Source organism: Piliocolobus tephrosceles, chromosome 6 (assembly GCF_002776525.5).
Source record: "Piliocolobus tephrosceles isolate RC106 chromosome 6, ASM277652v3, whole genome shotgun sequence".
Lineage (NCBI taxonomy): Eukaryota > Metazoa > Chordata > Mammalia > Primates > Cercopithecidae > Piliocolobus > Piliocolobus tephrosceles.
The window spans coordinates 138,720,749-138,744,927 of NC_045439.1; the positions used below are offsets into that span (position 1 = coordinate 138,720,749).

General features: G+C 46.5%; 1 protein-coding gene across 4 annotated transcripts in view; it reads left to right on the plus strand.

The window, feature by feature from the left end:
• Positions 1-24,179, plus strand: part of SLC24A1 (solute carrier family 24 member 1) — a 38,211-nt gene that overhangs the window by 7,361 nt on the left and 6,671 nt on the right. For 2 of the 4 annotated variants that reach the window (XM_023220812.1, XM_023220814.1), the window contains exons 2-7: positions 10,401-10,509; positions 15,204-15,290; positions 16,354-16,445; positions 20,855-21,397; positions 22,125-22,214; positions 23,113-23,279. In XM_023220812.1, the coding sequence (XP_023076580.1) occupies positions 10,401-10,509; positions 15,204-15,290; positions 16,354-16,445; positions 20,855-21,397; positions 22,125-22,214; positions 23,113-23,279 (1,088 nt within the window). Of the gene's footprint in view, positions 1-8,932; positions 8,987-10,400; positions 10,510-15,203; positions 15,291-16,353; positions 16,446-20,854; positions 21,398-22,124; positions 22,215-23,112; positions 23,280-24,179 lie in introns of all 4 variants that reach the window. The other 2 variants (XM_023220811.1, XM_023220813.1) reach the window with 2 other exon arrangements.

The window sequence follows — 24,179 nt, forward strand, 5'->3', positions numbered from 1 at the left end:
TAGAATAAGGATAAAGGTGTTTTAGGAGTGATTCTAATCAGAATTTACTTAAGAATATTTCCAGAAAAAAATAAAGGACTTAGCATCGAACATAGACATATAGTAAGTATTTTAGAGTCTCACTTTTGACACTGGCTGAAAAAATTCAAAGCTAAAAATATTTTGGACAACATTGTCAGATTGACATATATTGGTTTGAGGATGCCTTTTATGACCCCAATAAGGAAATGGTAAATGTTTGCGTAGTTATCAACACAGTCTAACTCTGAGCACAGGCTCTCTCTCTGAAACTTAGTTTTCAAGTATACTTGGTTTTGAAGCTCTCAGTGTATTTGTTCTGGCCAAAAATGATAAATCTCTGATATGCCTTGACCATGCATAGTCACAGAAAGCCAACAGACAGCAAAGCGGAGGCACTAGGCTGGCTGAAAAGCCTTATTGGTATTTGAAGGACAGCAGGGGCCCTTTTTTATACTTGACTAGATTAGCCAGGAAGCACCAGCCATCTGCATGAGGTGTATGATTAGCAAGACAGTCCTGTGGAAAGCCAATGGCAAAAAGGTATGCAAAGCAGAGAAAAGAGCCTAGTTGGGGCTCCTTTGGAAGCTCCATATCCATAGTATTCCCTCTAGAATACTCCTGGGAAAAAGTCTGCCATTCTCTCTTAAATGCACTGGGGGCTATTTTCATCCTGGAAGCACTTATTTATTTATTTATTTTTGAGACAAGGTCTTGCTCTGTCGCCCAGGCTGAAGTGCAGTGGCGCAAGCACGACTCACTACAGCCTTGACCTTCCAGACTCAGGCAATCTCCCTCCTCAGCCTCCTGAGTAGCTGGGACTACATGTGCATGCCACCACACCCAGCTAATTTCAAAAACTTTTTGTAGAGAAGGTGGGGGGTGGGGAGGATATGGGGGTGTGTCTCACTATGTTACTCAGGTTGGTCTCAAACTCCTAGCTTCAAGCAATCCTCTCACCTTGACCTCCCAAAGTGCTGGGATTACAGGTGTGAGCCACCGCACCTGGTCCCTGGCAGGATTTTAAAAATTAAACCAATCAACAAGACCTCAAGCAGACAAACCTGCTACCTGTTTAGGGACTGGTCCTCCCCTTTCTTATCAGGGTTGGCATTTATCCTAAGGGCTTCTATCAGTGACCTGTAGAGCCAGCTACCTGCTTTCGAGGCAAGGGGCTGTGTGCAGGAAGCAGCTGGAACTCACTGTGCTGCCAAAGGGCCCACCCTAGCCTGGGCTGAGGGGTTCCCTTCTTCAACTCTTTGAATAATAATCAGCTTCCCTCTAATTGTCAGGAAAAGATGGTAAGAGTAGAATGCTCAGTTTTAGGGTTTCTCTTCATAAAATTTTCTTAATCTTTTGGCCAGGTGTGGTGGCTCACGCCTGTAATCCCAGCACTTTGGGAGGCTGAGGTGGGTGGATCACTTGAGGCCAGGAGTTCAAGACCGGCCTGGCCAACAAGGTGAAACCTCATCTCTACTAAAAATACAAAAATTTGCTGGGCATGGTGGCACGCACCTGTAAGTGCAGTTTCTTGGGAGGTTGAGGCAGGAGAATTGCTGGAACCCAGGAGGCGTAGGTTACAGTGAGCTGAGATCATGCCACTACACTCTGGCCTGGGCAACAGAGCAAAACTATGTCTCAAAACAAAACAAAACCAAAACCTAACCACAATATTAAAAAAATAAATCTTAAGCTTTCAATGTTCACCTGCTAGTGGGTGCTAGCAGATGACAAAATGGATGCATAAGAAACAAACAAATATTAACAGAAAAACTCAAACATCTGATCACATCTAGTTTAACAGTTGGTTGTTTTCATGGATATGTGTAAGCTTGTAGTTGAGATTTTACATGCATTCATACAACCCAGTAATATTTTCTCCTAGTGCATGTGATGGGATTCAATATGAAACTAGATATTCATGGTGTTCTACAGAGAACAGCATAATGTCTAGATGCTCTGCCACCTGAATTAATTGGAAATATACAGCCAACAGAATTTTTTTTAGTGTGAGGGAGTGGACATATGGATGATAAACAAGTAAAATAAACTAAGACGTTAATTGCAGCATATGACAAGTGCTGTAAAGGAAATAAACACGGCATGTCATAGAGAGTGATTGTAAATAATAGTGGGCCCCCTTTAGTGAGGGAGAGTGGGGGAGGTCTCTTGGAGGATAATTTCAAGTAGAGATCTGCAGAATGAGAAGGGAAACCACCCCATGGCCTTTGACAAGAATTTCTGGAAGGGAGAACAGCATTTGCAAAAGCTCAGAGCTGGAAAAGAGAGCTTGGCACATTAGAGGAAAGAATAAAGGCCAGTGTGGTTAGTAATAGGGAGACAGGTTCAGAATACCACTGGAGAAGAGGGTGGGAGCTATTAGTTTGGTGCAAAAGTAATCGTGGTTTTTGCCATTACTTTTGCTTTTAATGGCAAAAATCGCGATTACTTTTGCATCAACCTAATACTCCATGAAGGGCCCTGTGCATCAGATACAGAGTTTGGATTTTATTTTATTTTTATTTTTGAGACAAACTCTCACTCTGTTGCCAGGCTGGAGTGCAGTGGCGCGATCTCGGCTCATTGCAACCTCCACCTCCCGGGTTCAAGCGATTCTCCTGCCTCAGCCTCCCAAGTAGCTGGGGCTACAGGTGCACGCCACCACACCCAGCTAATGTTTGTATTTTTAGTAGAGATGGGGTTTCACTATGTTGGCCAGGATGGTCTCGATCTCTCGACCTTGGGATCTGCCCGCCTTGGCCTCCCAAAGTGCTGGGATTACAGTTGTGAGCCATCACGCCCAGCCTGGATTTTATTTCAAGCTCAACAGGTGAATGAAGTAATGAGAGTCCTCCCTAGCTGCTGAGTAGAGAATGAATTGTGGGTGTGCAAGAGTGGAAGCAGGTAGTCCAGTTAGGAGGCTGTTGTGGGCTGTTTATATGTGTACGTATTTGTGAATGTTTTAAGACAGAATTATCTGGACTTAGTGTGAAGTGGATATGGAAGGTGAGAGAATCAGGAAAATCAAGGATGCTGCTGATCTTTTTGGCTTGAGCAGCAGGGTGGATGGTAGTGCCATCCACTGAGAAAGAATAATAAGTTTAGGGAGACTCAAGAGTTCCCACTTTGGAATAGTGAGTTTGGGTGCTTAGGTCACTTCCAGGTGGGTATATCTGGGAGGCAGTGGCACAAATGAGTCTGAAGCCCAGGAACAAAGTCTGGGCTGGAAACAGAAAACTGTGAATCACCAATGAATGTATGGTAATTAAAATCAAGAATTGGCTGATGCTAATCTGAAAGAGAGATAGTCTGGGAGTAATCCCTCAAGAACCCCAACATTCATTCAGCAAACATTCATTGAACATCTTTGTATGAGGCCTGTGATAGGTCTGGCCTGTGATAAGTCTGAATAAAGCACAGTTCCAGCTCTCAAGGAGCTTAGTCTAATGGAGGAGGTGGAGTTAATCTAGGTTTTGTGGGGCCCGATACTCACTAAGAAAAAGAATATAAAACTATTGCCACAAAATTAGGTGCAAGCCTTGGAAGGGATTTGTGTAGGAGATTGATGAGCCCTGAAGCTTAAGCTTCATCATCTCCATGGTAAATCCTTCTCAGTGGGAAAGGCAGATAAGTAAAGCAGTAGTTTACACTGTCATGTGTAATGGTATAGGTAAATGCTGAGGGATTTAGTACTGCAGAGGGCCGACATCTCAACAGACCAAAGGGTCAGGGAAGGCTTCCTAGGGGAGGGGATACTTAGGTGAATCTTGAAGGACAAGCAGGAATTCACTGACTATATAAGGGCTAGGGAGTCTCGTAGGCATGTGCAAAAACCAGAGAAATGAGAGGGCAAGAAGAGACCGTAGCCACCAGCTGCATACAGCTGTCGAGCCCTGGAAATGCGGCTAGACCGATTCGTGATGTGCTATGAGTTTAATGATATACACTGGGTTTCAAAGGCTTAGTCTGAAAAAATGGATGTAAAACACCCCAATATTTGTAATATTAATTACATGTTGAAATTATATTTCAGGCATATCAGGTAAAGTGCAATTATTAAAATTAATTTCACGGCAGGGCACACAGTGCCTCACTCCTGTAATTCCAGCACTTTGGGAGGCTGAGGTGGGTGGATCATCTGAGGTCAGGAGTTTGAGACCAGAGCCTGGTCAACATGGTGAAACCTCGTCTCTACTAAAAATACAAAAATTAGCCAGGCGTGGTAGCAGGCGCCTGTAATCCCAGCTACTCGGGAGGCTGAGGCAGGAGAATCGCTTGAACCCGGGAGGCAGAGGTTGCGGTGAGCCGAGATCTCGCCACTGCATTCCAGCCTGCGTGACAGAGTGAGACTCCGTCTAAAAAAGTAAAAAAAATTAATTTCACTTGTTTCTTTTACTTTTAAAAAATGTGGCTACTAAAAAATTAAAATTACATATATGGCTTGCATTATATTTCTATTGGACAATACTGGACTGCAAGTAAGCAGGAGGCTGCGCTAAGTTAAGGAGTTTGGACTCTTACTGGGTGACAGTAGGGCTCCCAGTGTGTTGGGAGGGACATGATGTGCTTTGCTCAGAAACCCATTCTGGCTGAGGGGTGGTGAATGTACTGGAAGAGGAACAGATCAGAAGTCAGGAGGCTGTGCAGGACTGCAGGCAGGAGAGTGCAGAGACAAGGTGAAATGTGAGAACTCTCAGGAAGGAGGTCTGACAGCTAATTGGGTATGGGCTGTGAGGGAGAGGGAGGAATTTGGGTAGACTTCTGGGTTTCCAGGATAGACAAATGGAGTGGATTGGGGTGTAATACTGTATTCAGTGAAGGGCTAAAGTGAAGTGCGTTCTACCTGAGAGAATCTGGGCGAAGGTAGGGCTCGGACAAGGGATTCAATAAATATTTGTTGAATAAATGTTTTTAAAAAACTTAAGACTAACGTGTGGTTCAGGAAATGTGTTATGGATGGTCGAGAAGACAAATTGCTTTATCAGTGGGAAATAGCAAATGGAGGTCAGGAGGACAAGCCATCTAGCGGCTACCATGGTTTGCCACCTGAAGTTCCTATAAACAGCTGCAAAGGATCCCATTGCTCATCTTCAGCAAGAGGCATGAAGACATCCTCTTCTGTTACCTCAGCCTCTTGCTAATTGTAGGAGAAGAAAGTGGGGGTAACTGGGCTGAAGAAAGAGCAGGGAGAATGTTGTGATGTGAGAGGTGAATGTGTTTGTGAAAAGTGCATATTCAGAAAGCACCTACTTGCCAGTGCTGTTACTGTTACATACATGAACTCATGAGTAATAGCACTGGCAAGTAGGTGCTTTCTGAATATCCCCTTTTCAACATTTTGCCACACCCAAATGTTGACAAACATTCACGTCCATTTGCCTGAAATGTCGAAATATGAAATAGAGCCACGAGGGAATATAGATTTGACCTCATTTCCTTATTCATGCTTGGGAAAATAAATGGGATTTAGTAAAACCAAATCAAAAACACTAAAGAAAAAAAAAAGAAAAAAAAGAAAAAACTGAAGGGAGATAAGATCAGGGTTCTAAACAAAAAGAAAAAAAAAGAGAAGACAGGATTCTGTCACCATCTTTGTGTGGGTAAGTGATGGAATCATTCTGCATCTCAGTTTTCTCATCTAGCAAAATAGCTACAATAATATGAGTGTTGTCTATTTCACAGAGTTAGTCAGATTAAATAAGAAAATGGATGTGAAAGACTTCAGAAAGTTAGAAGTGCATTCTGAAATTAGCCATGAACGATGAATCCTTAGAAAGGTATTTTGGCTTGAATAAATCTAAATGGCAGAGAAACCATTAGGGGTGTGCACCATGGGGCAAAGATCAGTCTCTCCCACCCCTCAGTGTACAGAACCTTCCACCCCCGAGTGTAGACGGGACCCTCACAGTTCTTTCTTTGCCTCTACAGAGAACTCTTGGCCAGGCGCAGTGGCTCATGCCTGTAATCCCAGCACTTTGGGAGGCCGAGGCGGGTGGATCACTAGGTCAGGAGATTGAGACCATCCCGACCAATATGGTGAAACCTGGTCTCTACTAAAAATACAAAAATTAGCTGGGCCTGGTGGCGCGCACCTGTAGTCCTAGCTACTCGGGAGGCTGAGGCAGGAGAATCACTTGAACCTGGGAGGCGGAGGTTGCAGTGAGCTGAGATGGTGCCACTGCACTCCAGCCTGGCGACAAAGTGAGACTCTGTCTCAAAAGAAAAAAAAAAGAGAGAACTTTTTGGGTGAGGGTTAGATATGAGAAATAGTGAGATGGCTGGGCCAATGGGGTCAGTGCTGTAGCCTCTTATATCCCAGTAAACTTATAGGCGTATCATGAAAGAGTTGAGGGGATTTCTTAAAATGCGCAGTGCCCCCTTCATATGCAGATTTGTAGTTTATACTCTGTTTCGTTCATTTTTATGTTCATTCAATCATTTAGCAATGTGTATCCAAGCATTCAAACCTCCCCCAATCCTTCAAAGCTTACTCAAATTCTACCTACTTCAGAAAGCTTCCTTACTCATCCTAGCATAGCACCTATCTATGCCTTTTATTTCAGGAACCACATTCTTCTTTGTCATGCATCTGTGTTATCACTGGCCTCAATTTCTTTCTGGACACAGAATCCATGTCCTAAGCATCTTTGTATACCTAAAGCCACCAGAATAGCACCATATAAATGGTATAGCAGGTTCTCAGTAAATAAGAACTGAATGAATGAATAAGTTGGAGGGATAGGTGAGTGGCCCTAGATCAAGCACTATTTTCTGTATTTTCTGAGCTGAACAAAGAAGGGAGTGTAGCAAGTTCAGTTCTGGTTTAGCCATGGAGGTTGGTGGGGTGAGGGAAGCAATGAGAAGGTAAAGACGATTGCTGAGGGCAGCTGTTTGTGATCCTGCTGCTTAAAGATAACACTAAAGGCTGGATGTGCTGGCTCACACCTGTGATCCCATCACTTTGTGGGGGTGAAGCAGGAGGATTGCTTGACCCCAGGAGTTCGAGACCAGCCTGGACAGCACAGAGAGACCCAGTCTCTACAAAAAACAAAAAAAGTAGCCAGTCACTCACACCTGTAATACCAGCATTTTGGAAGGCAGATATGGGTGAGTCACTTGAGCACAGTTTAAGACCAGCTTGGGCAACATGGTGAAACCCCATCTCTACAAAAAATACAAAAACTAGCTGGGTGTCATAGTACATGCCTGTAGTCCCAGCTACTTGGGAGGCTGAGGTGGGAAGATGGCTTGAGCCCAAGAGGTCAAGGCCACAATGAGCCATGATCATGCTATTCCACTCCAGCCTGGGCAACAAAGCAAAACTCTGTAAAAAAAGTAATAAGGCTGAGCGCAGTGGCTCATGCTTGTAATCCCAGCACTTTGGGAGGCCAAGGCGGGTGGATCAACTGAGGTCAGGAGTTCAAGACCAGCCTGGCCAACATGGTGAAACCCCATCTCTACTAAAAATACAAAATTTAGCTGGATATGGTGGCAAACATCTGTAATCCCAGCTACTTGGGAGGCTGAGGCAGGAGAATCGCTTGAACCTAGGAGGGGAGGTTGCAGTGAGGTGATATTGCACCACTGCACTCCAGCCTGGGTGATAGAGAATCCGTCTCAAAATAATAATAATAATAATAATAATAATAATAATAATAATAATAATAATAATAACAATAAAACAAAAGCACTAAAGGTCACTTGGGAGTGTCTACTCATTCAGCTCACCTTTACTGAGTACCTCCTGTGCTCAGTAAGACACTGTGCCACAAGGAAGGGAAACAGAGATGACTGTAAGTTCATTACATGGCAAAAAAAAAAAAAAAAAAAAAGGTAGAGTCTACATGTAGCTGGCAGACAATTCATGCAGTGAAAAGTTAAACAGCGCTTTTTTTGAAAAAAGTTCAAGTGGTATTACAAGGCTGTGAGTGTAAAGTGGCAAGCCAGTGGTTCAGACAGTAAATACACAGGCTTAATGCTTCTTCATCTTAGATTGTCTAGGGCTGTCCCACTTCCCAGCTGGCTGCCCCATAGCTTTCCCAAAACACTAGCACTTACCTGAGCACACAGCTGATTTTAGTATCACAGAATGTGCTCACTGTTATACAGCTTTCCAGGAGAGAGGTATTGTAGTAAGCTGAAGGGAGGGTGGGAGGGGGCATGGAAGGAGCATTTGGGAAAGCTTCATACAAGAATTCACCCTGAATTTTATAAAAAATGGATAAGATTTGAGTAGAAAGAAAGGAATGGAGAAGGCATTTTAGGCAGGAGGAAAAGGCATGAACAAGGGAACAAGAGTTAGAATAGATTAAGTGTATTTAGAGGACAGTTAATTTTCATTTATTCATTCATTTAATAAATGTTTATTGAGCTCTTGCTAAGTGTTGGGCAGTGTTCTCATGCTGGCCACACAGTGGTGAATAAAATAGTCTACCTTCAAGATGCTAGTGGGGCAGTCGACTTATTTTCCCAAATAAATTGGGGCAAGTGCTGTGAAGGAAAAGAACAGGGGTCTATAAAAGAATTATACATGGCTTCCCAGAGGAAGGTGACACTTAAGTGGAGACCAGAAGCCTGAGGAGGGAAAGAGCATTATGGACGGGGAGCGAGGGGCCCTGTGATGAGGGTTTTGAGGTGGGTGAAGAGGATGGCACATATCAGAAACCCAAAGACAGTTGGTGCCACTGGACTATGGTGAGTGGACACATTCGACTGGGGGTTCTGCATTGCAGGGTGAAGCCAGATTATAGAAGGTCAGACTGGAGGAATGGAATATGTTGAAACATTTTCTGAGACCAGGTTATCTCTGAGTGCGTTTCTGTATTTCAACCTGGGGACTTCCATGGAGAGAGGGATGTAGGGAGAAAGTGAGGGTCTCGCCACAACATCTTGTGACTCCTCTCCCTGTTTGCAGCCGGGCGATGGGGCCATTGCGGTGGATGAGCTACAGGATAACAAGAAGCTGAAGGTGGGTGCTGTATGGAGTCTGCACAGTGGGGACACTGCAGGGTCTCAGTGGATGGTCACAGACCCGGGGTATTGGGGCCCTGAGCTGGGGACCCTGGCTGTGCTCAGGTCTAGGAAGCTCCTGGGAGCACTGCCAGGGTGAGGCAAGGGAGGAGAGGGCTCCTTTTCTGAGAAGTCTCACCTCTAGATGGCCTTTGAGGAGGTGCTAGTTTGGGAGCTAAGTCTGAAATGTTGCAGTCCGCTCTGCCATTAGCTTGCTGTGTGACCTTGGGCTTCAGATTCTGCATCTGTAAAATGACTGTTTGTACTAGATGAATTCAGGTCCGAGTGTACAGCCCAACATTGTATGATTGATATAAAAGCCGGATTACCTATGGCTTTGGAATGCCCCAGAACTAAGAGAAAGATAGCAGGGGAACTGGAGAGGGCAGGAGTCTGAGGTTTCTGAAAAACTGTGCCTTCGCTGTTTATAGCCTATGAAGTATCTGCAAAGAATTATGGGGAACTTTGAAAGGAGTTCCAAACCTGAACCTAAAGAACCTCCCCCATCCAAAGAAAGTCTCTAAACTTGTGGTGAAGTACTGTGGCACCACAGTCACTAGATGGCAGAAGAGTTCAGATCAGAGGGATGAGGAGGAAGAAAGGAGGGAGAAAGAAGAGGAAGAGGGAGGGAGGACTCAGCAAGTGTGGAAGCATTGTCTTTGGATGTTCCATTGTAAATCAGATGATATTTCTATATGTGTCACTATGAGTAAGTGTCACATCTGTGTCTGTACAGTATCAATGTGTGTGTATGTGTGTACCTTTGAGGGTCTCTGAGCACGTGGGCAGAAAAAAAACAAACAAACTGAACTGGAAATCAGAAGACCACAGAAGACCTGGGTACCAGTCTGACTCTTTCATTTACTTCCCGCATGACCTTGGCTTAGGCACTTAGCTTCTTTGAGTTTTCCTTTCCCTTTCCATAGATGGGGATCACAGCTTTGCTTATCTCTGGGAGTGGGGCAATGATAAAATGTGATAATGTGGACTGTAAAGGGCTGTAGCCATGTGCAGTGGGTCTGTCTGTGTGGTGTGTGGGTGAGGGAGTGTTTCTGAGGGTGTACTTGCAGGGATGTACAAACCCTTGGTAACATGATATCCCTAATACACCAGGTTGCTCCCTGTGGAGACCTTGGGAAAGTATTCAGTACATAGAACAAAATAGTCCTGGAAGAGCTGAGGGGAGGCTGAGAAAGAAAGTAGTGTAACTCTGCTGATTGGAGGTGGAGGAAGAGGGGAGGTCAGGATAAGGCATCTGTGCTTTCTCCCTGATTTTTATGGGAAAGAGGCAAGGTTCGTGATGCCCTCGTGTGGTTCCTCCCCTGGCGTGGACAGGGGCCCACTGAGGCCTGTGCGGCTCTCCTCTTGCTCAGCTCCCGTCCTTGCTGACCCGAGGGAGCAGCTCGACCTCTCTGCACAACAGCACCATCCGCAGCACCATCTACCAGCTTATGCTCCACAGCCTGGACCCCCTGAGGGAAGGTAAGCAAGGCCTCTCCAGACCTGTGTGGTCTGCCCCATCCACTCCTTCCCTTCTGCAGCTGGAGAAGAACTGGGACCTGAAATCCGAGAGGCAGTGAGGAGGGGGTGGGAAGAGAGAATAAGCAGAGGAAAGTAGTAAAAGTCAGACAGTCTGGGAAAGAGGGTAGAGACCAAGACAGGGGACTCACCAAGAGAGGGCAACAAGGAACACAGAAGCTAAGGTCCTTAGGTATCCACATCCCACTTCCCTGCCTCTGTCCCTCCCTGTAAAATGCAGGCGTTAACCTGCAGTTAGGCTATGAGTACCGTGTGCTCTGCACAGGTTTGGGTTGGGGCTGCCCTGCAAAGCCCACTGCCCAAGAGTCAGCCCCAGTGTTCCAGAGTGTCTAGCCAGGCAGCTTGGCCCAGGCTGACTGGCCTGGGCTGCTTCTGGGGACACCTCTTGTAGGGTCCCAAAGCCCAGAAGTTCTTAGTGGCACTTCCTTTTGCTTTATATTCAACTCTGGAGTCCTAGGAAACCTGCCACCTCCTCCCCAAGTCAGGAATCCCAAAGGACACCCTGGAAGCTGCCAGCACCCTTTTAAGGGTGATGAAGGTAAGAGCAGGATCCAAAGGACAGTGGGGGCTGTTGTCCAATTTGACAAATGGTGGCAGTGACTGAGATTCTCACTGTCCACCTTACCAAATCCTGCCTTCTGCTTCTCTTCCCCCAAGAGCTGCCCCCAACCTGCATCTCAGACCCCTAAAGGGCATTCCTCAGCTACCCTCCTGCTCTCCTTGAGCTCCCCCGTCTCTGGGGCTCTGGTGCAGAACCGGAACCCAGCCAGGAGGCCCATCAAGGAAAGGCTAGCCTTTGGGCAAAAGCCAAGGGCTTGGACTGCAGTTGGGCAGGAGGGCTGAGGGCTGAGCTGAATATGACACCACAGAATGATCCATTGAGTCCCAGGGAGCACTCTGACTGATCTTTCTGGCTCAAGGACAAATTTTGGGGGCTCAGACTTTTCTTTAGGCTCTGAAGTCCTTTTCACAGACAATATTGGGTTGTCAGTTGTTTAAATAAAAAAAAAAATACCAGCCAGGCACAGTGGCACACGCCTGTAATCCTCGCATTTTTGGAGATCAAGGCAGGTGGATTGCCTGAGCTCAGGAGTTCGAGACCAGCCTGGGCAACACGGTGAAACCTCGTCTCTAATAAAATACAAAAAAAAATTAGCCGGGCTTGGTGGCAGGCGCCTGTAATCCCAGCTACTTGGGAGGCTGAGATAGGAGAATCTCTTGAACTCGGGAGGTGGAAGTCGTAGTGAGCCGAGATTGAGCCGCTGCACTCCAGCCTAGGCTACAGTGAGACTCCATCTCAAACAAACAAACAAACAAACAAACAATTTTTTAAAAGGCTGGGCACGGTGGCTCACACCTGTAATCCCAGCACTTTGGGAGGCCAAGGTGGGCAGATCACGAGGTCAAGAAATCGAGACCATCCTGGGCAACATGGTAAAACCCTGTCTCTACTAAAAACACAAAGATTAGCTGGGCATGGTGGTGCACACCTGTAGTTCCAGCTACTTGGGAGGCTGAGGCAGGAGAATCACTTGAACCCTGGAGGTGGAGGTTGCAGTGAGCTGAGATCGTGCCACTGTGCTCTAGCCTGGGCGACAGAGTGAGACTCCATCTCTAAATAAATAAATAAATAAATAAACCATACTGTGAAAAGCTGCATCAAAGACAAGTGATGAAACCTTCCTTAGGAATTCCTCAAGGTAAGAACAGAGGGAGAGAGAAAGGGAGAAAAAAATTAAGCTGCTAATGGAGCTGTTAGAAAAAAAGAGAGAGAGAAAAGAAAAAATAAAAAGCAATTCCTCAAGGTAAACCTCAGAAGACATTGCGAGAGAGGCCACCCCCAAATGTCAGCTCTAGAAAAATAGTACCTTGGGTTTGCAGAATGGAAGCTGCAGCCCCTGACAGCTTCTGGTGATGAATGCTGGGGGTGCTCTGGCCAGGGCCCCATGAGGAAAGCTGTATCTTAGCGTCATCAGTGGCTATTCCCAGAGAATCACTGACTCTAGCAAAGTCCTAATGTAAAGACCTTCTCTTGGATGGGACTGGAGGGCCCCCAGCTGGGCACCTCCATGACCAACAGCCTCCAGCTGGCCTACTTGTCTTAACAGGATTACGTGATGTTCAGGCCAGGCTGAGGTCAGAGGAGACTGATGCTAAGGCGATGATCCGGCCACACTGAGAGGGGAGAGGCATGTGAGGAAACGAGTGCCCAGGAGCCAGCAGCGATCATCCCAGGGAGGGCAAGCATGTTGCTACATTGTCTCCGTGTGTCTATGGGGCATGGAATGGCTCTCACAGTGCATGACTGCAGATGTCCTCTGGGATTCAGTCATGCTCAAGAGCCCAGCCTGATTCTACACCCTGAGACGACATGCGGGAGGGGCGGGGACCATGCAGGGCTGTGATGGGGGCCTTTGTTCCCCAGGCTCTCTAGATGCACATTTGTGTTTTCGTATGCTGTTTCCAGATGGCTGTGTAGATGTTTCCACTCTTTCCAGGTGTTCCAGCTCTTTCCACAGAGCTGATCTATGGAAAAAACATTTCCTGGGGTCTGAACTCTCACCTTGCCTGTGAAGGGGCTTCTCCTCTCCAGGGTCCCATGCCTCTTCTGGTGATTTCACTTGGATGTGTGTGAGACAGGGTGGGGGAGACCCTGCAGCTGATCTGCTTTCCTCAGTAACACGCGAGCTGAGAGGCTAGGCTGTGATGAGGATGAGAAGGAAAGGGGGAAGCTTGTGTTTATGGTGAGCCCTTCCAGCAACAGTCAGCAGATATTCTCAGTGCCAACACCAGAACCAAGGGAGCCCTCCTGTGACAGCAGCTACACATTGCTCAACAGAAGACTTCAGGGTTTGATTAGTGCCAAGGGGGCGCTAGGGTTGTCAGGACGAAGGTGTGTTGGCCCCCGACCTCTCAGTTCTGATGAGGACCCAGGCCCACCAGGCCACTTCGAGGGACCACACGTGTCATAGTGGTGGCTCTACCCATGGAGCTTATTGCAGAGCCAGCTGCAGCTGAACTCACTCTGAGAGTTTAGGAGACAGGAAGAGAGGAGGAAATTCCAGACTCATTTATCTGTTTCCTACCTGTCCTGGAGCCAGGCAGAGGCTTTGATCCACCCAGCTTCCCAGATTGCACTTTCCAGCTTCTCCGTTTCCTCTCGGTCCGTCTGTATTACGGACCAGATGATGTCTGGGGTTCCTTCTAACTCGGACCCTCTGGAAGGCTGAGCATCATCACTGTGGGGTTGCTTCCCAGGTGGGACAGCCGCTGTCAACTACTCTTGTCAATTTGTTTTCATCGTGGTGGTGGTTGTTACAGCTGAAAGTTATATAGTGCTTTCTAGGTGCCAGACACTGTTTTGACCATATTCTTATATACATTCATTTACTCTGTCACCAACTCTGGAAGAATTTACAGATGAAGAATCTGAAGTACAGAGAGCTTAAGGAATCACCCAGTTAGGTCCACAGCTATACTGCAAGTGGCAGGTCATCAGGCTTCAGAATCCGTGCTAAAGTAACAATATGAGTGAGGCCACATTTGCAGCAGTAAAAGTGTTTTTATTTATTTTGTCTCATGGACCCTCATCACATCAGTCCCCTGAGGATATGACGGTATTGCCTTTTTAGAGAGGATACTGAGGCTTAGTGACGGCGCGCAGGCTTCCCAAAGTCACGCAGTGCTCATGGGGCACAGCCAGCCTAAATTCAGAATAGAGCCCATAGATCCCATGACACCACTTTGTTCTTCACTTGCAGCACTGCCCTCACCCTCCCAGGCCACACAGCTGTGGGCTCCTTCTTCTCAGCCTTGTTCCTTCTTCCCTTCTCACCTTGAAATTGTACACATAAAGCACTTTGCATGTTTCCTGGCACATAGTCCTGGTGAAAGGGAGTTGCTGTCCCGTGTTTCTCGCCTGGAAATCAGGGCAGCACAATTCTGTGCATGCTGCCCTGTGAGCCTCCAGCAAAGCATGTGCATAGGGATGTGAAGGAGGCCCTTCTTGGGCTCTTCTTGTGCCTCGGGTCAAAAAGGGTGTATCCGAGAGCTTGTTGGTGAACCATTTCCCCTTTTCCACTGGAGAGGGAAGGCTTATGAACATGGCTATCAGTCATCCCCCTGGAGCTATAACAAAGCTTCTAGTAGATTCATAGAAAGTAAGCTACAAAGATAATATTGTCCAAGGATGGCAAAAACATCTCCCTGCAATTATTTCTCCATTCCATGTCCATCACAGACATTACCAATCAATCATGCTACTTTCGTACAAAGTTTGGGTCAGAGTTCTCCTCAATTCAGTACCCAAGCAGGCCATCACTTGAGCTTGTAAAGGAAATAAATCCTATTTCTTGGCCCTGAGTCCAACCATGTCATTTTACCAGAGAGGAAATAGGCCTTGAGAAGGGAAGTGACTTACCCTAGGTCACAGCAGAGAATGTAAACAGAACTTTGGGAATTAGGCACCACAACTAGGCCTCGCAGGATCAGAATCCAGATGTCACAACGCCCATGGCAGCCTTTTCCCATGCTCTGCAGCTGCCCTCTGGCTGCTCAGCTGACTGTCCTAACTGAAAGGGCATGGCAGGGACTATCCTACGATTCCAGGTAAGATGTATGTCCTGTCTCATTTGCAGTTCGCCTTGCCAAGGAGAAGGAGGAGGAGAGCTTGAATCAAGAGGCCAGAGCCCAACCCCAGGCCAAATCAGAAAGTAAACCAGAAGGTGAGAGGATGGCCAGAGCAGTGGGTTTTCTCCTGCCCCCCTTTCCCTGCTGTCAGTAGTGAGCTTGGCCTGGAGGTGGCAGCCAGCCAGGCCAGGGGCTGAGTCACATCTTTGGCCTCTGACAGCCAGTCAGTTAGGGTGATGGTCGGGTGTTGCCCTGATCACCGCTCCACTCCAGACTCCTCCTTCCCAGGTACTGTCTTTCTGACATGGCTGCTGGTCTGAGAGTGGCCCCATACGGCTTCCTCTCCATTTTCCACAGCTGGGGTAGGCAAGGGAAGGCTAGGGGGTTGTTGAACTTACACTTCTTTTTGCTGAATCTCATCCCAAATGAGACTATGGGACTTTATTTCTTCTTCCTGTCTCTTCTGTACAAGGACAATGTTGCTCGTTATTGGTCTGAAATCAGCAACCCCAGTGAGGAAAGGCTACCAGGGGTCTGGTGTCACAGAAATCCGGTATCTGTGTGGCAGCTAGGACTGAGAAAGTGGGACAGCCACTGCCATGTAGGCTCTGCACGGCACACCAGGACTGCCTGATCCACTCAGCAAACCCTGGAGGGAGGTGGAACAGCAGTCATTCTTCCCATCCCATAAACAAGAGGCTCAGAGAGGTCAAATGACTTCCCAAAGCCACACAGCCAAGAAGTGAGAGAACCTGTTCCAGGTTTCCCTTCCCGTCAGTCGTGTTCCAAGCCTTCAAAAGCTGCTGCCTTTGGAATCAGCAGGATCCTTCCCAAAGGGTCATTCTCTGAGTGCTAGGAGCTTTGCCTTCTCTCTGTTCTGGCTGTCCAGCTGTTGGTAGCGTCCTTGGCCACAATGGCCAGGATGGAAATGTCTATGAATTATAGGGGGGCACGGATGGTCACTTGCCAACTGTCTTCTCATCTGCAGATAGGTCAGGGCGATAACAATTCACATCATCTTACTTTTTCTACCAACAAGAAATTGCCCCAAATAAACCTTCAGAAACCTTGTAGTCCAATAGCCCTGTAGCCACTTATGCCAGCTTCCCTCAGAACCTTGTCCACTCTTCTGATGTAACCCATGTTTATCCTTTAAAGAGGAGGAGCCAGCCAAGCTCCCTGCTGTCATGGTCACACCAGCCCCTGCTCCAGACATCAAGGGAGATCAGAAGGAGAATCCAGGCGGTCAGGTAGGCACCCAGCCTTTGCACAGACGAAACTGGAGAGGTCTAGGGAAGGAACTCCTGACCAAAAATACATCCTCCCTGAAGGTCTGAAATGCTATTTGGGGTTAATATTACTCTTCCTCTGAAGATCACTTCAAGTATTACTCTTTGGGGGTAAATATTACTCTTTCTCTGAAGATCACTTCAAAAATACAAATATCTCATGGGGCCAATTAACTCACTGGAACATCTTATATGAGTGAACTAATATATTGACAATGTATTGTGAACTGTCACATGCTATAAGAACATAAGGAATAATTGTTAGTGGGTCTGTCAGCAACTAGGTGACAGTGAGACCAGGTAGCTCCAGAGCACTGGGAAGCTTGAAATGCAGGTGGGAGGGTTGCTGGGTGAAGGCTTTCGAACCTTCTGAGGCTCCTCATTGCCTACTGCACCTGGTCAGGCGTCTCAGCCTTGTCTGCAGAGCCAAGTCCTGACACTGCCCTGTCTTTACAGCCTCATGGTCTCTTCTTCTACCATGTTCCAGCCAAACTGGATTTCTTGTCTCCATGTTTTTCTTTTTTTCTTTTTTCTTTTTTCTTTTGTTTTTGTATTTTTATTAGAGACGGGGTTTCACCATGTTGGCCAGGATGGTCTCAATCTCCTGACCTCAGGTGATCCACCTGCCTCAGCCTCCCAAAGTGCTGGGATTACAGGTGTGAGCCACCATGCCCGACCGTCTCCATGTTTTTCTACCTCCCAGCCTTGGCTCACATGGTTTCCTCTCCCTAGAATGCCTTTTCTCCTCCATTTTCATATATGCTCATCTTACCATGCACACCCACCCCCCTCCCTGGCCCTGCCCCTGGTCAGTATAAACACCTTTGTCATGTAGCTGCCTTGATCCACTCCAAATCTGAATGCCCCTGGTGCTCTGCACCTATCTCAGGGCTTTTACCAATTGTCTTCTTTGGATTCTGAGCCTACTTGGTGGTGAGGTTCCTGAAGGCAAGGTTGAAGTCTGAGTCATCCCTGTCTCCTCTACAGAGGGAAGCAGAATGCCTGGTGCACAACTGGCTCAATATATGTTGAGTAACTGACAGTAAAAAACATTCCATTTGCAAGTTCCATCTCTTTTCTTCTCTCCATTCAATACCCAGAAAGCGCTTGATTATATCACGTCCTTAAACCAGCAACTTTGGGCTCAGCGTCTAAGACAGCTTCATGGTAACATGAGTAGGCCTATTACCGCTAGCTCAAGTAAAAGGGATTAAGAGGATACAGAGGTATCCCCTGGAATCCCAGGGCAGGAAGTGAGGCTTGATCTCATGAAGAGCTGGAACTAGGCCTGAGAAGGTATCTGTTACCCTGGTGGCTTCTCATTCCATGTCCTGCTCTCCCTCACATCCCTTCTCTGGGTACAGGCTCTATCATGGGCCTCTCTTGGCAGGCTGGCTTCATTTGTTCCCTTATGAACACACACAACTCCAAGCCACTATCCCAATCCTGCAGTCCACAGGGGAATCAGTGACAGATTTCCAGTCTTAAAAGAAAGAGAATAGGGCCGGGTGCAGTGGCTCACACCTATAATCTTTGCACTTTGGGAGGCCGAGGCAGGCAGATCGCTTGAGGTCAGGAGTTCAAGACCAGCCTGGCCAACATGGTGAAACCCCATCTCTACTAAAAATACAAAAATTAGCCAGGTGTGGTGGTGCATGCCTGTAATCCCAGCTACTTGGGAGGCTGAGGCAGGAGAAACACTTGAACTCTGGAGGTGGAGGTTGCAGTGAGCAGAAGTCGCACCACTTCACTGCAGCCTGGGTGACAGAAGAGACTGTCTCAAAAAAAAAAAAAAAAAAAAAAAGGGAGAGAGAGAGAAAGAATGAGTTCAACCCAGCTCCTTGCAAGGATTCAGCTTTCATCCAACTGGCTGTGGCTGGCGGACTTGACTCCAACACAGAAGAAGCAGCAGCTACCTGCTCAGCTGGGGTTATTAGGAGTGACAGTCTTCAGAGAAGAGGGAGCCGAACAGGCAGACACTCCCATATTTATGGGTTTAAATGACTTGTCATCTCCTCTGGGAAGCATTCTCTACCTGATGGGGGTAGAAGGGAGAGGGCAGGAATGATTTCAGACTAAAATCTTCTTAATCCTCATTCTCAGTTCAAACCGCAGGCCTCACCAGTAGTATCTGATGTCTTCGTTGGGGGTTCTCAACCCTGGTTGCATATTAGAATAATTTGGGGAAGTTAAAAAAAAAAATGACCATACCCCACCCTTAACCAATGAAGTCAGAATATCTGCGGTGGGTCCTTGGGCATCAATAATTTAAAAAGCCTCCAGGTGATTTTAATGTGCAGCACAATTGAGAATCACTCAACATCCTTTGGGGGTTGCCAATATCATGACATTTGTTACAGACAACGTATTTACTCCATGAACACACAGCCTAGGGCTCTTGCTCAAGGGATGGACCAGCATGTTTCTATAGGTTAGCTGGGTGCCTAATCTGAGGACACTCTGAATCAATGGCTTTTAATTTTATCTCTTATTATTATTATTGTTTTGAGACCGAGTCTCACTCTATCATTCAGGCTGGAGTGCAATGGCGTGATCTCAGCTCACTGCCTCTGCCTCCCAGGTTTAAGTGATTCTCCTGACTCAGCCTCCTGAGTAGCTGGGATTACAGGCATGTACCACCATGCCCAGCTAATTTTTTTTTTTTGTATTTTTAGTAGAGAAAAGGTTTCACTATCTTGGTCAGGCTGTTCTCAAACTCCTGACCTCATGATCTGCCCAACTTGGCCTCCCAAAGTGCTGAGATTACAGGCGTGAGCCACCGCACCCGGCCCAGCTCTTAAATTTTTTACGAGGGTGTGGGATCTCACTATATTGCCTAGGCTGGCCTGGAACTCCTGGGCTCTAGCAATCCTACTGCCTCAGCTGCCTGAGTAGTTGAAACATAGGTATCTATGTCTGAGACCACACCCAGCTATCAATGGCCTTTAGGGTGTGTGGAGATAGTCAGTTGTTCCCAAACACTGGTCTAAAGGTGGATGTTTTAGGAACAGCTGTGAGTATATTAAAATACAGATGCCTGGCTTCCAATCCTAGAGATTCTAATTCAGTTGGTCCAAGTGAGGTCAGAAAATCTGTATTTCTTTTTTTCTTTGAGATGGAGTCTTGCTCTGTCACCCAGGCTGGAGTGCAGTAGCACAATCTTGGCTCACTGCAACTTCTGCCTCCTGGGTTCAAGCAGTTCTGCCTCAGCCTCCTGAGTAGCCGGGATTACAGGTGCCTGCCACTGTACCCAGCTAATTTTTGTATTTTTGGTAGAGACAGAGTTTTAACATGTTGGCCAGGCTGGTCTAAAAACTCCTGACCTCGTGATCCCCTGCATCGGCCTCCGAAAGTGTTGGGATTACAGGCATCAGTCACTGTGCCTGGCGTAAAAATCTGAATTTCTAATAAGCTCCTCAGGCTACCAGGTTTGGAAGCCAGACATCTCATTCGGACCTTTACCTGGTATTGGTAAAGCAGGATAGCTTGGTGGACCATCCGTATTCAAATCCCGACTTCATCACTTACAAACTACGTGGACCACAGGTGAGTTACTTAGTTCCTTTTACTCTAGTTTCTCCATCGGTAAGATGAGCATAATTCTATCCATATCATGAATTAATTGATTCATAAAACACAGTAAGTGCTCGCTATTATTATTAAACTACTTCCCATGGTGCCTGGCACATAAAAACCCTCAATAAATAGGCATTATCATCCTTACTTTATAGATACAAGGTAATAAAACAATTTAGGAGTTTTAGTAGACTCAGCAATGCATTGTGACCACCAAAGGATGTCATGCCATATTAAACAACATCAATGGAGGTACTGTATCTAAGACAAGGGAGGTGATAGTCCTGTTCCACTCCATGCAATGTTCTGTGTTCAGTTTTGGATGCCCTCCTCCTGGGATATAAGCCAATTAAAATGAGTTTACCAGGATAGGGAGGAGGCTCTAGGCCATAGCATGTAGAAATGATATAAGGACCTGGGAATCTTTAACCCAGGAAAGAGAGCTGTCTCATGGAAGATTGATGTTTTGTAAGGCATCAAAGAGTAAACCTATACATGGGGGTAGAACTTTGATATAAATATGGACTTCAGAGGAATCAGAGGTGCCAAAGATGACAGAAGCTGCTTCAGGTGGTGAGTTTTCCACCCCTGGAAATGATCAAATAAAAGCTGGACAGCCACTAGGTAGAAGTGTGGTCATGGGAATTCTGCTGAATTATCGCACTAGTTTTCTCCTCATGCTAAAGTTTTCAGATACATTCTGAGAAGCACGCCAACAATGAAAATGGGGGAATATCAGAAGGAAAACAACCAGAGCAGTTACCACACATTAATCTGTTGGTTTTGGATTGCAGGAAGATGTGGCTGAGGCTGAGAGCACAGATGAAATGACAGGCGAAGAGGGCAAAACTGCTGGTGAAGGTGAAACTGAAGAGAAAAGCGTTGGTGAAACTCAACCAGAAGGTGAAGGTGAAACTGGAACACAAGGAAAAGGAGAAGAACACGAAAAAGAAAATGAAGCAGAAGGAAAAGGAGACAATGAAGGTGAAGGTGAGGGTGAAATCCACGCAGAAGATGGTGAAATGAAAGGTATTGAAGGTGAAACTGAAAGCCAGGAACTCAGTGCTGAAAATCACGGTGAAGCCAAAAATGATGAGAAAGGTGTAGAAGATGGAGGGGGAAGTGATGGAGGGGATAATGAAGAGGAGGAGGAGGAGGAAGTGGAAGAGGAGGAAGAGGAGGAGGAGGAAGAGGAAGAAGAGGAAGAGGAGGAGGAGGGAAATGAAGAGCCTCTGTCCCTGGACTGGCCTGAAACCAGGCAGAAGCAGGCCATTTACCTCTTTCTCCTGCCCATCGTGTTCCCACTGTGGCTGACAGTCCCCGACGTCCGAAGGCAGGTGAGTGTGCCCATCTGGATCTCAGACTCTTTATCCGCAGCAAGGCTGTGGGGTCTCTAGGCAGGGCTCACACTCAAGAGGAGGAAGAGGCCACGGACAACCAGCTTAGCAGGGCTCCATTATTGAGATCTGGGAAGGGACTGAAGCCTGGGAGGGGGACGATGTGCTTAGGGGACATACCACTGGGACTGGGAGACCCTGGACCTCAAATGTGCTTTATTTCCACCAGTATAAGCAGTATACACTCGTCCCTCTTTGACTTCTATCTCAGTTTCTTGATTTTAATTTGAGAATGATGCCACTAAACCTCCTCCATATTTCACGGGAGTATTCCCAAAACCCAGCGAAATCACTGGTATTTGTATCCAACATGCTTATTTGCAAGGAAAGGTCTGACGAGAAAGGAATGGTACAAGGAGGTTGCAAAAGCCAAACCAGATACCTAGATTGACCTGGTTCTAGGGCAAGCAAACAGCTTTCTTCCATCTGGTGACTGCTGTCCACCCTACTGGCTGGACTCCTCTACAGTTGTACCCCCCCGTCCCCATCCTTTTCCATCCATCTCAAGGTCCTCAGCCTGGAGAGAGAGCCCTCAGGTCAAATGTCTCCAGTTCCTCTCCATCACTCTTCCATTAGACCTTGTCACTGATTCTTGGGCTTGCTCAGAAGGGTCAAAGACGTTTCGCCTCTACAACTTACTTCTCATCCTTTTCAAACTTTCAAACAGGAGTCTAGGAAGTTTTTTGTTTTCACCTTCCTGGGATCTATCGTGTGGATAGCCATGTTCTCATACCTCATGGTGTGGTGGGCTCACCAGGTGAGTGAACAGCAGGAACGAAATCCTTTACCAGCAGGTCCCAAGGACACTTTCCTTCAGGATCAATTTCCGGTACTCAGGGAATCTCGAGGATCAAGTGAATTCGTGCTGTTTCTATGTTGCTTGTAAAGGCTTAAAGGTAGACTTTTTATTCCAGTGAATGCAGTGCTTCTCAAGTGTGGCTTTTCTGTCATATCCTGTAGTATGGGCATAGAAGGCATTGGAATCCTGCCTGATTCCAGCTGACCATGGCTTATTAGCCTTATTTCCTGCTTTCTCCACCATGTACCCATCCCTCTCACCTGGTGAAATCCTATGCACTCTGAGAGCCAGCTGTTTTGCCTGCTCTCTGGCATTCAATTAGTCTTCCTCTGAGTACCCATAGTGTTTCTGTTCTGCCTGGAATACTGCACTGTAATAATTGTTAACTAGCTTTCCTCTCTAAAAGGCTAAGGTTAGGGTCTATGTCATCCTGCTCGTACTTCCACCTCCAGCCTCTTAGTTCCTGGCACACAGCAAGTGTCCACATTCCTGGAAATAGAAACGCTGACATGCACAACTCTTTGGAAGGGCAGTTCTTGTGGGAAGGTAGGGGTGTTAAGAGTTGGAATGACAGTGAGCAGCAGATCTGGTGTAGGTAACTTTTAGTCCAATTGTGAAAAGAAGAGCAACATGGTCCCTGCAGCCAGGAGCAGGAGTCTTGCTTGCTCTTCCTCTCTGTGGCCATCTCAGTTGTCGGTCCGCCTATCACCCTTCCTCACTCAGGCTGAGGGGGTGCAGCTGAGCTCCTTAGCAGGCATTCTGTTTGCACGAAGTAGGATGTGGATAGTGGTTGGATGTGCCTCAGGTTTTTCACCTGTTGTTGCCATGGTTTCTCATTACTGTTGCTGTTTACCAGGTTGGTGAAACAATAGGCATTTCTGAAGAGATTATGGGCCTGACAATCCTCGCAGCAGGCACATCAATTCCTGACCTCATCACCAGTGTGATTGTCGCTCGAAAAGGCCTGGGAGACATGGCTGTGTCAAGCTCTGTGGGCAGTAACATATTTGATATTACTGTGGGGTGAGTGGCAATGTTACTTCCTAAGGGGTGTTACATATGACTGAAACACTGCATTGGCTCTGTTCACTGGTTTTCTGCTTTATTCATTATACATAGAATAAAAGGGCATTTATATTGTTAGTTTCTGCAAAGCAACAAAATATCTTCTCTTCATTCATCATAGCCAGATGGGATAATAGAACTAAAATGCTGCCTGAAAATGTAACTGACTGGAATTTACAGATAAATTGAAAACCAAAGTCCATTTCATTCCATTACCAAATACCGTCAAATGCTCTGCTCACTGACTTTCAAGGCAGTGGAGGTGGGACTGGAAGGAGCAATGACTCAACTTCACTTCTTGGTACTACTCTTGCTCCTTTGTATGTGAACTCCTGCTAGCTCAGAGGCTCTAAACAGCATTTTGTACAACGTGCAGATGCCTTACCCTCCTGTACCCATCCTCTTACCCCATTCTCCCTACCTTGTCAGAAAGGGGCTATTTTCATTTCCCCAATCATGTTCTGAATTTAGGTGGTAGATTTGTTTCCTTAAATTTGCATCTGTGTATGTGTATTTGGGGGGGTGAGGGGCAGGTAAAAAGGCAGCCCTCATCACTAAAGAATTAAAAGAAATGTAGGCCTTATAAAAATGTAGAGATTTAAGAGTACATATCACACTGGGGCTGGGTGTGGTGATGTGTGCCTGTAATTCCAGCATTAAAAAAAAAAAAAGGCACACATCAACCAATCTGAGTCATATAGAAATCATGAAGAATGCAGAAAATAAAAAAAAAGCTCAGACTCAGAATACTTCAGTTTTAACCTAAGCTCTTCTAGTTATTAGCTGCGAATCCTTGGGCAAGTAATTTAATTTCCCTGAAACTTAGTTTCCTTGTCTGTGAAATGGGGCTAATAATTT